Genomic DNA, 15,569 nt, shown 5'->3' on the forward strand with positions numbered 1-15,569 from the left:
TCTAACTAGCGGAAGACACTAGTCTGGTTTAAATCCCAGTTGTGCAGGTGGGGCATGTTGTCACACAACGTTACAATGTGCCCCTATTAGAACTATGCTATTAGTCTGTACTTTATGAATTCTATTGAGAAACCATGAGAAAATGTGAATAAAGACTGAAAGTCAATGTTCAGAAATGATTAATTATTATGTTTTGAACTATGCATAGCTGTGTTTTGTGGTGTGTTTGTTGTCACAGATTTTTACATGATGAAAAAGTTAATAATTGTATTTTATTGACAAAATATTTTAGTTTGTCTTGTATATTTACAATGTACCCCACCTATGGGGCATGTCGTCACATTTCACTTCCATTCTTTCTGGGTAAATCAAGAAAAACGTGTACACTGTATTAATCAAACCAAACCACATAATTATACTAGATGTGTGAAATTAATGTGGGAACAAATAAATACTCTAAATCCCAAGGGAATTTACACAAACTGAGAAAGTCAAAAAGTGTTAGGTTGTGCCCCGCTCTCCCCGATTTCAAACTGAAGGACTTGAATGAGTGAATTATATAGGAATGTTTATGTCTACCTCCAGGCTATCATTGGAGGAATAGTAGGGATGTTTTTCATTCCATGTTCCTGAGTACATACAGCATTGACTGTGAATAGAAGCCGGTTGTGAAGGGGGTATCTATAAAAAGAATTGCATGCAACAATGCTCAGAGAACACGGCACAGCTTGAAAGGAGCATGCCCCAAAAATTGGCCCCAATAATTCAATTATTCCTTCGAACAAAGAAACAAGGGAGTGAGACAGAGCAATTCTGTGCTGCAGTACGAGAAAATCCCTTGGCTTTGTGGTGAATTAAGATCGTCACGTTAGATCGCTTTTTAATACACCGCATTTCTGTAATTATGTTATATTTCATGCCCTCGTATTTCATTATAGCAGGATTTATATGTTAACGGAGCAAAGATAGCCATGAAGTGGCTGGGATGAAGGAAGGATGGACAAATGGAGGGTAGCAAAGAGAGATGAAGGAAGATAAAAGGAAGATAGAGCATCTGTTTTTCATGCCGGTCAGATTACAGGGGCTGACACCATAAATCTTACTTATTCTCTGATGGAGAAAAGGAGGTGGACAGGGAGACACTGACAACGCTCTCCTGAATTCCAACACATTCAGTTGGCAGGGAAACCAGTCTAGCAGACTCAGGCACTGCTCAGAGGAAGCATGGTGACATTCAGGCTGTGGGTCAATTTGAGAAATTCAGTTCTGACTCAAATCTCTGTACTTGTAGTTATTTCCTGGACATCACAGACCTCAGAACTACTAGTTTAGTTCAGTTTCAAAAACATGCTTCCATTTTTAGGAACATTCTTATGTATGAAAATATTATAAATGCCCATGCATTAAAACCTCAGAGAGTGAAATTCTAATTAGTAGTCATGATGATGTTTTTTTTTAATACATATGTTGGTCACGTCATCATCATCATCATCATCATCATCATCATCATCATCATATACTTTAGGCTATATTTATTTAGTAACCCAGTATATCAGAGTTGGACAAAATTCTAAATTTCAAAATGTTTTGTTATTATTATTATTAAAGATGCACCAATCTATTGGCCGCAGATATCCACCGGACGATTTTTGATCAATTCACAACCATCGGCATATTGGCTACAGCATGATAAAGGCAGATATAACAAACCGATGGTGTATTAATTAACTGCATGAAGGAACTGAGCTGTATAATGTCTGTTGCATAATCCAATGTTTTTTCTCTGGGTGAAATAATTGAATACTTGCCAAAACAAAATGTAATCTGTACAAAATACAGCAGGGCTCAATAAGGACCGTCTGGGGTCAGTGTGAATAACGCTCGGGACAATTGAATTGTGCAACACTGTAAAATGGACAGTGTCCTGACCAGCCCATTGCTGCATCTAATTATATCAAAATAGCGGCCTTGGTGATTATCCTTGTAAAAATAGTTGGTTATGTCTTAAATGAACGTAAACAGCTGAGAAATAAAACGCCTGTGTAACCATATATAGGATCTGTGCAGCTCTTAAAGTGACAGCAGCCTAATATACCTGATGCGCTGCCATCTGCATTTTAATGTTACTCAAACAACAAAAGACAACTAAAATCGCTCATTTTTATGTATTTATGTATTAAGGATTAATATGTATTTATTTTATACAGTGAAGAATACGCAGTGCTATTTTACATTTGTTTACTTTATTTCTGTACATGAAAACTACTGTTAAACCTACCTAAAAAGCACTGTTTATTTCATATGTATCTTTGTTCTGTTGTATTTATGTTGGCCTGAATATTAAATGGATCCAATCCATGTTCATTAGTAATTATTTGATGATACAGAAATATATTAGCTAGTATATCTTAATGTATGCATGTTTAAACTTTGCTCATTTAAAACATGATCAAAACTACCTATTTTACAGACTTCAAATAAGAGAGCAAGTGACAATATCGGTATCGGAATCGGCCAATAATTGTTTGTTAAAATCGGTATCGCATTGGCCAAAAAAAATCCTATCGGTCCATCCCTAATTATTATTATTTGTGATTGTGAATTTGAATTGGCCAAAAACCACATTATATATTCGAGTGGATAGATGGATAGACGGATGAATGGATGGATGGATAGATAGAGAACAAAAAAAATGTAAAACACTGTGATAATGAATAACAATCAATTGCTCTTCCAATTGATTACCCCAACTAATGTGTGTGATACTATCAAATTACAATTTAGCATTATGTTTGCAACATTCAAATTCAATCCAAATTCATTAATGTAAAAGGCTCTTTCAATTGAATTCTGAACGGTGTATAACCCTATCCCTGGTATGTCATTACATCCAGTGGAATATGGCAGGACAGTCTACATTTACAAAAGGAACTGCTCTCAGAGGGCCATTTGTTATGAAGAAACACATTTTTTTTACCATAAAATTACAAATGGGACACCTTGCGCTCTTCTGATTTAAGCCCCCATAAAGTTTGTCATTTGGGGCAAGTTGGGACAAGTTTGAAAACTGAGTTTCTTAGCTGTTATATCTGATGTTTTTCAGTCCGTTGTGATTTATCAATGAACCCTACATAAGGAAAGATTTATTATATGTGGACCAATGCAACACTAGGAAAGAAAGTCTGCATGCCTCAAAGAAATGTAAATGCATACAGGGACTGATGTTTTCTGTCTGCAACACATAAACACAAATTGCATCTCCCATCTCTTATTAAGTTTTCCAGCTACAGTACAATGAACATCCACTCCACTAGAGCACTAGACATCGGGTGCTTTGACTGGCAAATTTGGCAAGCAAATGATAATACTCAAGCACTTTGACTATTATACAGGAGCATCTCTGAAGCAAAGATTACCGCACTCATCATTTTTGTGATGGCGTTTACCTTAACAGTTGGAACTGAATGAATACCTTTGGTGGGTTGGAAGTTGAAAGACACGTCTCTCTGCCAAAGATGTAATTTTCTTCCTTTTTTCATCTCTTCACAGTTGTGTGTGGCCCAATTTAAGCTGTCTGAAAAGAACTCCAAATTTTGAATTCAAAGTCTGAGCCATTTTCAGTGATTTCATTAATCTCCATCATATTATTTGGAAGGTCTTAGATCTTTTGTACAGGCAAAGTTTTCAGTTCATGGCTTATTAGTCAGCTGGATTTGTTTAGTTACTGGGACCTTCCAAATGGATTTCAGCATATTTACATGTTTGGTACCCAGTGGCCCTGAAGTAATTGAGCGAGCAGATTTCTGGTAATGAGATACTATTGAGGAAATCTTTAGAAAAAGATATTGGCAGCAAGATGCGGCCTGTTAAAAATTAAATGGAAGGTTTGCGCAAAGCAACTTGCCCAATCTGGTTGAAATTGGCCTTGCTATTACTTGCAAGTTTTCTGAGCTGGTGTTGGGAAATTTTAGTGTGCTTTCATCTTGTGATCTGCATTGCAATAGGATGTATGACCTTTCCACTACATTTCCACAGTGTTTCAGTGGCAGATAATATTTCCAGCTATATACGCTCAGAATATAGCTTACGAATCAGGTTTGATGGCTTGATGGTTTGAATCCCAGTGCTGACAGGCACTCATGAATGAGCAAATAGCGATACGACTATCGGGACCATAGTCCTGCTGGGTGCTTTGGCTCAAGATGTCTCCAAACAAAGCTTTATGGTGCAGTGGCTTTGACTCTCACCTTTTCTCTGTGTGTCTTCTTATGCTGCGCGCTAGAGAAGAACCTCAATTTCCACAGTCATTTTGTTTTATATTGCCGGTTAAAGTTGAATAGTGCTGCAGAGTTTTAATCATGAATTAGTCTGGAGAAAGACAGAATTGGGCTTTCGAAAGACAGAATCGGGTGAAATATTGCCTGTGTTTTGCAGATTAAAACAAAGAAGACATAGAAAAGAGTCTCTCACAGAATGGAGATATTTTAAGCACTGTAGTAACAGGTCATAAAACAACCTATATATAAGTGGAGATGCCTGAACCATCAAATGGCAAGGTGCTTAAAAGGACACTTTCAATTTCAAATGTTAAGATTAAAGTCTAGTTTAAAATAATCAAGGCATGACCACAACATTCATTCATTTATATCCATCAATATAACGATAGTATATTATAAAAGTACAGTATATATACACATTATAATAAATAATATGCATTATTTAACACACATTTATGAAGTTTACCTGCACTATTATGTTATTTTATTTAGTCGTTTATAAGCAACAAACAATGTTTTCATTCACATTTATAAACATATCTTATATGTAAACAACATATACACTACTTTTATCTATTTACTTGAAATAAATAAAATTGATCACTTTTGATCAATTTAATATGTCCTTGCTGAATAAGTGTTAATAAAAAAAAAAGCTTAGTTCAGTTTCATTGTGTTTTTGTTCATGTGTTTTGGTTTCCTGTTGGCTATATCCTTTCAGTTTAGCGTTCTCCTCACCCTTGTTAGTTTCCTTGGTTTCTCATGAGTTATTAATGATTACATTTACCTGTCATCTAATTAGTTACCTTGTTATCTCTGTGTATAAGAACTCCCTGTTCTTGTTTTGTAATCGTTAGGATTGTGTGTGGAAAGAGTTTGATTCTCCTACGTATTTCTGTTGTTGGATTAAAGACAATTTAGACTGAATTCCCGTGCTCTCTTTTTGGAATGCATCAACTGAGTGTTTAAACAATTGAGTGTATTTTTCAAATGGGTAAAAATTACCTAAACTTATAAACATTACGCTGCATTTAAAAGCAATAAGCAATATTTATCTAAACAAATTTGAACAAAAACATTTTAATGCAGTAGAGATGTCCATAAATATTTTAGAGCGATGATGCAATCAACTCAATGAGTTTGAATCAAATTATTGGAATAAATCATTTGAGCTGATTTTGTGTAAATGAATGAACTTACCAAGTTACACCGAGGGTTTTTTTTTTTTTTAATGTTTTTTTTTTTTTAGGAAACTAAATTGCCAAATAAGAAGTACAAAAGTACAACGTTTAAAGTGTTGCTTAAATTGTAATTTCTCTGAATTTCAACCCACTGTGTGTTACAATGTCGGAAGAATATGTAAATTAACAATGATTTACTTATTTTGGCCTTGGACGGCAACATTGCCCAGTGCTTTATGGCTGTTGAAGTTTTCCTATTTGGCTAAAGGGAAGACAACAGCCTTCTTTCTGTTTTCTCTAGTCAGGTAGCACTGATTTCAAAAATGATTTCGCCTTTTTCTTCTGTATAGGTAGCCATGTTTTATTGAAAGCCCATTTTGCCAGCGGTGAAGCACCCCTTTAATTGTACATTTCCAACACAATGATCAAAATACTTCAAATAGTGGAATGTGGAATGCTCAGCCCTGTTTAGATTGTATGTAATTCCTTTCATGTATATCAGGTCATTGACATTAACCTTTAAGGCCATAGGCCAGAATAGCCTCTTTGTCAAGGTCCCTAAAATGACCAAAAGCAGCCATAAGAGGCAGAACTCAGCATCTGACTGCGATGTCCTTGAGAGTGAGCTTGTTTCATAAATTCCTCCTTTAGCTCCTGGGCTTGGCCTGCAGCATTCTTTCTATCTAGCCCATTAAAACCCATCGGGGGACAAGCTTGTAAACAGTCCAGCCCCACAACTTTGATAATGGCCGTGTCTGTGTCTGTATCCAATTGCACTGGCCGTCTCAGCCCTCTCCCCTCTCCGCTGACGTCCCACTGCGGCTTGTTACCAGCATGCAGTGATCTCGTTCTTGCTAGCAGCTAATGCCCTGCTGTTCACATTTATCCTGCTGTGAGGCTTCTAACCCCAAACAAGTAGACGAGCGATCCACGCACACATAGACATGTCCACATGTTCTGGCTTTCTCCCAAGTTCCACAGCCATTTAGCCCATCAAGTGCAATGATTTTAGCAGGAGGGCAGACGGAGGCTTGGGGGCATTCAGGGCAGAGAGCATAAAGAGAGAGAGGGGCTGCGGATGAAGCATTTAGTGATGGATGAGTCAGGGATTTCCCTTAAAGTGTTCTTATTGTGGGCTAAAGTGAAAGGAACACACCAGAGTTCTAAAGGGTTTAACCTCCATACAATTGTGTGTGTTGGTGTGTGGGTGCAGTATACAGTATTCATTACATTGCTTTTTATGACCAGGCAAGGTTAGTTTAGGTTGTAAAATGTCATGTCGGATGGCTCACCAAAAATATGATGATACTGTATATACACTAATGTTCAAAAGGTTTGGGTCAGTAAGATTTTTAAAAATGTTTTTGAAAGAAGCCTCTAATGCTCACCAAAGATTTATTTGATCAAAAACACAGTAAAAAATCAAGCGTAGCGTCAGTTCTGGCAGGTCATGTTAGTCAAGCTCGCATCAGGTGACTCTCTGAAACATATCCACGTCTACCACGCTGATCCACGTCTACCCTTAGTCTAGCATTTGGTGCTGAGTCATAACCAATACTGTCTTGAATAGCCTGTGCGAAGCACTTCATCTTTTATAACATGAGATTTTGGCCAATTGACCTGAAAAAAAAGTAAGAGCCCACAGAGCTACATTAAACTTTATAACCTGTAATTTGATGAAAATATAACTTGATGCACTTACTGCCTCAGATGTGGCCATTCTAATGACTGAAAAAAACATTTATGTCTGACATTTGCTGGTCAAAAACCTAGTACCTCCATTTCAGTTTGATTTTGCTAAAATGTTAATAATATAATAACTCCAACGGTAGTCAGGTGAGGTTGTGGTCAATTGGGGAAAGGGACACAGTTTTGAGACTGTGCGGGAGATTTGATCGGTCTCTGATTTCCTTTATTTGTTTTCCAAATTTACGATTGTTTTCAAAATAAATAAATGAAGTTTATGGAACACACGTCTACTGAATTTGCTTGACAGAAAGATGGTCACTACAACACATGCAAGTATCTGACCATATAAAGCCACAATATTAAATTTGACAATACATTGTTTAACTATTTAAAACATGCAATGTTCTTATTATTATCAATGTTGAAAATGTTAGTGCCGCTTAATACTTTTTTTGTAGAAGCCATGATCATTTTTATTGTAATAGGTTTTACTTGATTAATACATCACAATATATTTTTAACGAAATTGAAACTTTTGATCAAAATGGAATAAAAAAAAATCAAAAACATAAAATGAACATGAATGCATTTTTAAAAACTTGACATGTGCTTTTTTCACACTAAACTTTTGCAATAATGATCAGTTTTGTCATATTTAGCTAACTTTTGGTGACATTTTTTCAGCAAATCTGTCCTCAGGGTATGGCTTAGTAAGTTCAGATACACACACAGAGACCTTTTCAATAATATCAATGAGAACCTCTCTTAAATGCAATGGTGTTCATGCTAAAATAACTTCATACCCTACTCTCAAACGTAACCCTCAAACAAACCGTGTGACATTATTGGATTTAAAGCAAAACAAGATTTGGCTGATTTATGTGCATTTCAAATATGGGGGGGACCACTTCAAATGTCCTGCAATTATTTGTTTTACTGTATCTTTGAGAATATTTTTTTTAATTTGGCTCTCATAAGAATAGCTAAACATGTACACACATAAAATGGCTCTCCAGAATACTTGACTCTGATCAGATCAGTTTCATGTCTTGTATTACTCCATCGTCTCTCTCTTCGTGGATAATAAAACAGAAAAATACAGTTACAGATATTTCATTTTCAAACATGGCCATGATATAAAAACTCCTTTTGGAATGCCCTCAAAGATAAAAGTGGCTCATAAATAAACTAATACAATTTTTAAATTTAGTTTTCTTTTAGCAAAAGAGATGGTGCATGCATTTTCCATTTGCGTCCACATATACGCATTTCTTTAACTCTGAGACAAATTCTGTCTCAAGTAAAATGCCTTCATAGATTTCAATGCTCTCTTTCACTGTCTTTAAATTATTCAGCACAAAAAAACATCTCAAACATTTATAAGCCCATTCTTAGAGGGATGCGTGAGAAGTGTGACCTCCCTGTTTGGCATAAAGGACTTAGTCAAGATAGTGAATCAAAGCATGAAGACACCACAGTCTCTTTAACCGGGATAAGCACTGACATGATCCAGGAATTAAACCGAAAAAGACAGTCTTCCAGTAATAGCATTACAGACATGACATGGAACCAAGCCTGTAAAGAGCAGATCAGCTTAAAAATATATATAATATGGAGGGGTGAAAAACCAAAGCTGTCAGGAACAAAATAAAAAATCAAAATTCTCATTCGTTTCTTCCCTTCTCACATAAAAATATGAAAAGGAAGAACTGCCGAAGACAAGATCGAGATACAGAAAGTGGTGCTTGTGGTAATGGGAATAATAAGGCAGAGAGTTGGTGAGATGGCAGTAAGCTGAGCATGTCATTATGCATTCATTGAGATTAGGTTATGTCATCTCTTGCTCTCTTTTAAAAGAGCGAAATAAAGAGAAAGAAATGAGGGTGGAAAGATGGTGCTTACAGTGAATGAATACTGTCTGATTGCAGTAACCGTGCTGCCGCGGTTGGACATTGAGGGCAAGCAGATTGGTTAATTGAAAGTGATCTGCTAATGAGGTAAATTGACTATGTTCCTAATGTCTGCCTGTCTCTCAGGGATGGCACAATGGGGGCTGAGTTTCTCACGCTGACTGTAATGGTCTCAATTATGTGGTTGTCTGAAACAGTGTGACTCTGTGGCTGAAAGGTTAAGGACTCGGTCTGTTTCTCTTCTAATGAACCCCCTCCCTGAACTGTCAAACCCAATGCCCCTCTGCCTCCTTCCTCAGCTCTTTGACTTCTCTTCTGCTCCTTTTATAAGCTCCTCTTTTACTTCATGTCACATTCTTTCTATCATACATTCAGGGGGGGGGTATATGGTTAAATGTAGAAAGGAAAGAATGTGAAAGAAGAAATAAATGTGGGAATGAAGAATGGAGGCAGGAAATAAATAATGAAGAAAAATAAGGAGGGATGAATGAATTATGGATAACGGATGGAATGAGTGATTAAGTGTATGTTTCGGTGAGTGAGTGAGTGAGTGTATGTGTCAGTGAGTGAGTGACTGAGTGTATGTTTCAGTGAGTGAGTGAGAGACTGAAGTGTGTTTCAGTGAGTGAGTGAGTGATTAAGTGTATGTTTCGGTGAGTGAGTGAGTGTATGTTTCAGTGAGTGAGTGAGTGATTAAGTGTATGTTTCGGTGAGTGAGTGAGTGAGTGAGTGAGTGAGTGTATGTGTCAGTGAGTGAGTGAGTGAGTGAGTGAGTGAGTGAGTGTATGTGTCAGTGAGTGAGTGACTGAGTGTATGTTTCAGTGAGTGAGTGAGTGACTGAAGTGTGTTTCAGTGAGTGAGTGAGTGATTAAGTGTATGTTTCGGTGAGTGAGTGAGTGTATGTTTCAGTGAGTGAGTGAGTGATTAAGTGTATGTTTCGGTGAGTGAGTGAGTGAGTGAGTGAGTGAGTGATTAAGTGTATGTTTCGGTGAGTGAGTGAGTGAGTGAGTGAGTGAGTGAGTGAGTGTATGTGTCAGTGAGTGAGTGAGTGAGTGAGTGAGTGAGTGAGTGTATGTGTCAGTGAGTGAGTGACTGAGTGTATGTTTCAGTGAGTGAGTGAGTGACTGAAGTGTGTTTCAGTGAGTGAGTGAGTGATTAAGTGTATGTTTCGGTGAGTGAGTGAGTGTATGTTTCAGTGAGTGAGTGAGTGATTAAGTGTATGTTTCGGTGAGTGAGTGAGTGTATGTTTCAGTGAGTGAGTGAGTGATTAAGTGTATGTTTCGGTGAGTGAGTGAGTGAGTGAGTGAGTGAGTGAGTGAGTGAGTGATTAAGTGTATGTTTCGGTGAGTGAGTGAGTGAGTGAGTGAGTGTATGTGTCAGTGAGTGAGTGAGTGAGTGAGTGAGTGAGTGAGTGAGTGTATGTGTCAGTGAGTGAGTGACTGAGTGTATGTTTCAGTGAGTGAGTGAGTGACTGAAGTGTGTTTCAGTGAGTGAGTGAGTGATTAAGTGTATGTTTCGGTGAGTGAGTGAGTGTATGTTTCAGTGAGTGAGTGAGTGAGTGAGTGAGTGAGTGAGTGTATGTTTCAGTGAGTGAGTGAGTGTATGTTTCAGTGAGTGAGTGAGTGTATGTTTCAGTGAGTGAGTGAGTGAGTGAGTGTATATTTCAGTGAGTAACTGAGTGTATGTTTCAGTGGGTGAGTGACTGAGTGTATGTTTCAGTGAGTGAGTGAGTGAGTGAGTGAGTGAGTGAGTGAGTGAGTGAGTGAGTGAGTGAGTGAGTGAGTGAGTTTCAGTGAGTGAGAGTATGTTTCAGTGGGTGACTGACTGAGTGTATGTTTCAGGGAATGACTGAGTGTATGTTTCAGTGAGTGAGTGACTGACTGACTGACTGACTGACTGACTGACTGACTGACTGACTGAGTGTATGTTTCAGTGAGTGAGTGGGTGGGAAGAAGAATGGAAAGCAGTGAATGAAAGAACAAAAGAGAGAAGGATGGATGGAGGAGTCACTGATTGAGTGAATGATGGATGGAATGAAAGCAATGATGAAAGAAGGAAGTAGTGAGTGAGGGATGGGTGTATGGAGATGATGGATGGATGAGTGAATGGGAAGGAGTGAATGAAAGAACAAATGAGAGAAATAGGGATGGAGAAGTCACTTATTGAGTGAACGATGGATTGATGGATGGAAAGGAGTGAATGAAAGAACAATTTAATGAGAGAAGGCAGTAGTGAGGGATGGATGGATGGATGGATGGATGGATGGATGGATGGATGGATGGATGGATGGATGGATGGATGGATGGATGGATGGATGGATGGATGGATGGATGGATGGATGGATGTGGAAAGAAAGAAAAGAGTGAATGAAAAAAATAAAATGAGGTTAAGAAGAATGGAGGAAGCAAATAACGAAAGACGGAAAGAAAGCAGGGAGGAAGAATGAATGAAGGATAGGATGTGGGGAGTGATTGGAACAATGAATTAAGGATTTGATATAAAGGAATAATTGAATGAACAAACTAATCTAGGAAAGACTGAAATAATGATTGGAAAGGATAGATGAAATGGAAAAGGAGTGACTGAGGGAATCAATGAATAAATAAATAAATGGCAAAAAAGAAGGAAAGAACAGATGAACAATTTAAATGTAATAAACGAATGATTAAAAATTATCCAATAAATGGGTTGAGTGAATGTATGAAAGAAAGAAAGATAGATATACAGATATTTATATAGAAATAAAGAATGATTAACTGAAAGAAGGAATGAACAAACGTGAAGGAAGGATGTAGATAAGAATTAAACCAATGAATGAAAGATGAATAGTAAGAAGGAGTGAATGAATGAAGTCTAAAACAATGAATGGTGTATGGATGGATGGATGGAAAGAAGAAAGGAATGAATGATGGGCAGATACAATAATTAATTAGGCTAACTATAGAAGAGATATGGAAAAAGAAGAAAATATAAATGAATGAATGATGGGTGGATGGATGGGGAAAGAGGAGTGAGTGAAAGAATGGATGAGTAAATAGGAAAGGAAAGAATTAATGAATGATGACAGGAAATGAAGGAAGAATAATGAAAAGAAGGAAGGAAAGATCAGATGAATTAAAAATAGAAAAGGGGAGGATGAAAAGCAAGGAATGACAACTGAATGAATAAGTGAATGAATAAATGTACAGTAGAATGGAAATAATGAAGGAATGAATTAATGAATGATGGATGGATAGAAATTAAGGAATGAAGGACAGGTGGTTTGATGATGGTAAGAAGAAACGAGTGAATGAAAGAACCAAAGAATTAATGAATAATGAAAAAAAAGAAATGAGGAAGGAGGAGGAATAAACAACGGAAGAAAGGAACAGATAAGATAATGAATTAATTATAGGAGGAGGGTGAATGGATGGAAATCAAGGAAGAAGAAGGGAATAGAAACAAATGAAGGATTGAATCAATGAATGAATAAGTGAGTAAAGGTGAGTGAAAGAACGAATTAATGAATGGAAGGAGGAGGAATAAATGATGGAAAGAACAGAAGAATGACCTAAATGAATTCATGAAGGGAGGATACATATAAAGGAAGGAATGACAATTAACAAACAAGTGATCAAACATGTTAATGACTGAAGTATGGAAAGAATGAAGGAAGAAAAGAAAGAAGGAATGAAAAAATGACAAATAAATGAAGGACTGCACGGTCTTTATTTAGTGACGCTTTCGGTAAAGAAATGACATACTGCAGTATCTCCTATATGTGGCCTGACATGAACAATGCAAGGCAATTATAGCATAATAATAATTGTATTACCTGCACTCTAAAAATGCTATAATCTTTAAAGAGGCATAAATGAAGGAAGGAAAGAGTGAGTGATGGAAGGCTGTTTGTTGTGTCTGTGCTGGCAGGAATCGGAGATCCTGAACACTGCAGTGCTGACCGGGAAGACGGTGGCGGTTCCAGTGAAGGTGGTGACGGTGGGCACAGACGGGACGGTTACAGACGTGTCAGACGCTGTGCTCTGCCAGTCCACTGATGAAGACGTGGTTAAGGTCAGTGTGTTCTTCCCTCCTTTAATTACAATAATTCACTCAAATGAACAAATGAACCAAAGCATGCTGCGTCATGCTGACTTTTAATCAAAATGATAGCATTCAAATGAAGCTCACAATACATTTCATTCATACTTAATGAAGTTTTCCCAATGATTAGTAGAGGTGATAATTATTCATCATGTAGGGACACAGACACTAATTGCAAATGCTTCAAGAATCAGTCTGAACATGAACGGAGCTGTTTGAAAGTTCTTTTCATGTCTTGACTGAATTCAAATGTTCTCCCCCCTGTCTGTTCTCACTCTGACACTCATTCAGTGGAGATCCATTTCTTAATCACCAGGTTACCAAAATCTGACAAGATGTCATGCGATGTCTTTGTGAAAAAGAAGTACACTTTAGCATAGTTTTAAAAGAGTACTTATTATGGAAATAATAGACTTTAAAAGATACTTACAATGAGTGCAAACTGAATGTGATGTTTTCATACACTTTAAGGGTTGGTTCACCCAAAAATGAAAATTCTGTCATTTACTCGCCCTAAAGTTGTTCCAAACTTGTATGAATGTCTGTTGAACACATAAGAAGATATTTTGAAGAATGTCGGTAACCAGACAGTTGACGGACCCCACTGACTTCCAAAGTATGGGGAAAAAAAATACTATAAGTCAATGGGGTTCATCAACTGTTTGGTTACCGACATTCTTCAAAATATCTTCTTTTGTGTTCAGCAGAAGAAATAATTCTTGAGGGTGAGCAAATGATGACAGAATTATTATTTTTCGGTGAACTATTCCTTTAATTGTATGTTAATTGCTATTAAATGACAATGCATTTTAGTTTGAAATGATATGATATGCAATTAACTGAACGTTAGAGTGCTGTTTGACACGAGTAGGACTTAAGTACATTATTAATGTACACTCACCTAAAGGATTATTAGGAACACCATACTAATACTATGTTTGACCCCCTTTCGCCTTCAGAACTGCCTTAATTCCACGTGGCATTGATTCAACAAGGTGCTGAAAGCATTCTTTAGAAATGTTGGCCCATATTGATAGGATAGCATCTTGCAGTTGATGGAGATTTGTGGGATGCACATCCGGGGCACGAAGCTCCCGTTCCACCACATCCCAAAGATGCTCTATTGGGTTGAGATCTGGTGACTGTGGGGGCCATTTTAGTACAGTGAACTCATTGTCATGTTCAAGAAACCAATTTGAAATGATTCGAGCTTTGTGACATGGTGCATTATCCTGCTGGAAGTAGCCATCAGAGGATGGGTACATGGTGGCCATAAAGGGATGGACATGGTCAGAAACAATGCTCAAGTAGGCCGTGGCATTTAAACGATGCCCAATTGGCACTAAGGGGCCTAAAGTGTGCCAAGAAAACATCCCCCACACCATTATACCACCACCACCAGCCTGCACAGTGGTAACAAGGCATGATGGATCCATGTTCTCATTTTGTTTATGCCAAATTCTGACTCTACCATCTGAATGTCTCAACAGAAATCGAGACTCATCAGACCAGGCAACATTTTTCCAGTCTTCAACTGTCCAATTTTGGTGAGCTCTTGCAAATTGTAGCCTCTTTTTCCTATTTGTAGTGGAGATGAGTGCTACCCGGTGGGGTCTTCTGCTGTTGTAGCCCATCCGCCTCAAGGTTGTGCGTGTTGTGGCTTCACAAATGCTTTGCTGCATACCTCGGTTGTAACGAGTGGTTATTTCAGTCAAAGTTGCTCTTCTATCAGCTTGAATCAGTCGGCCCATTCTCCTCTGACATCTAGCATCAACAAGGCATTTTCGCCCACAGGACTGCCGCATACTGGATGTTTTTCCCTTTTCACACCATTTTTTGTAAACCCTAGAAATGGTTGTGCGTGAAAATCCCAGTAACTGAGCAGATTGTGAAATACTCAGACCAGCCCGTCTGGCACCAACAACCATGCCACGCTCAAAATTGCTTAAATCACCTTTCTTTCCCATTCTGACATTCAGTTTGGTGTTCAGGAGATTATCTTGACCAGGACCACACCCCTAAATGCATTGAAGCAACTGCCATGTGATTGGTTGATTAGATAATTGCATTAAAGGTGACCTATAATTCAAAATTGAATTTACCTTGGTATAGTCAAATAACAAGAGTTCAGTGCATGGACATGACATAGAGTGAATCTCAAACTGGACTGTTTTCGCGTTGTCATTTAATTCACGTTTATGAAAAACACCCCTGAAAAACGGTCGGTTCTCCACACAATACCGATTGTGACGCAATAGTCGGGATCATTAATATGTACGCCTCCAAATATTTGCATAATGCCAGCCCTCAATGCCAGGCGGAACTGCGCAGCCGAAGCATGGCAGTTGCTCAGTGTGGATGTACACATGAACACAAAAGTATTTTTTAGTTCCTTCATCTGAGCCTCTGAAGAAACAATGGGTTAATTT

At 37.8% G+C, this 15,569-nt stretch overlaps 1 protein-coding gene across 1 annotated transcript in view; it reads left to right on the plus strand.

The window, feature by feature from the left end:
- Window positions 1-15,569, plus strand: part of si:dkeyp-14d3.1 (transmembrane protein 132C) — a 433,321-nt gene that overhangs the window by 378,209 nt on the left and 39,543 nt on the right. The window contains exon 5 of the mRNA XM_056246615.1: window positions 12,967-13,110. Coding sequence (XP_056102590.1) covers window positions 12,967-13,110 — 144 coding nt within the window. The remainder of the gene's footprint in view (window positions 1-12,966; window positions 13,111-15,569) is intronic.

This window comes from Rhinichthys klamathensis, unplaced genomic scaffold (assembly GCF_029890125.1).
Source record: "Rhinichthys klamathensis goyatoka isolate OS25496 unplaced genomic scaffold, OSU_Roscu_1.1 h1tg000040l_1, whole genome shotgun sequence".
Classification (NCBI taxonomy): Eukaryota; Metazoa; Chordata; class Actinopteri; order Cypriniformes; family Leuciscidae; genus Rhinichthys; species Rhinichthys klamathensis.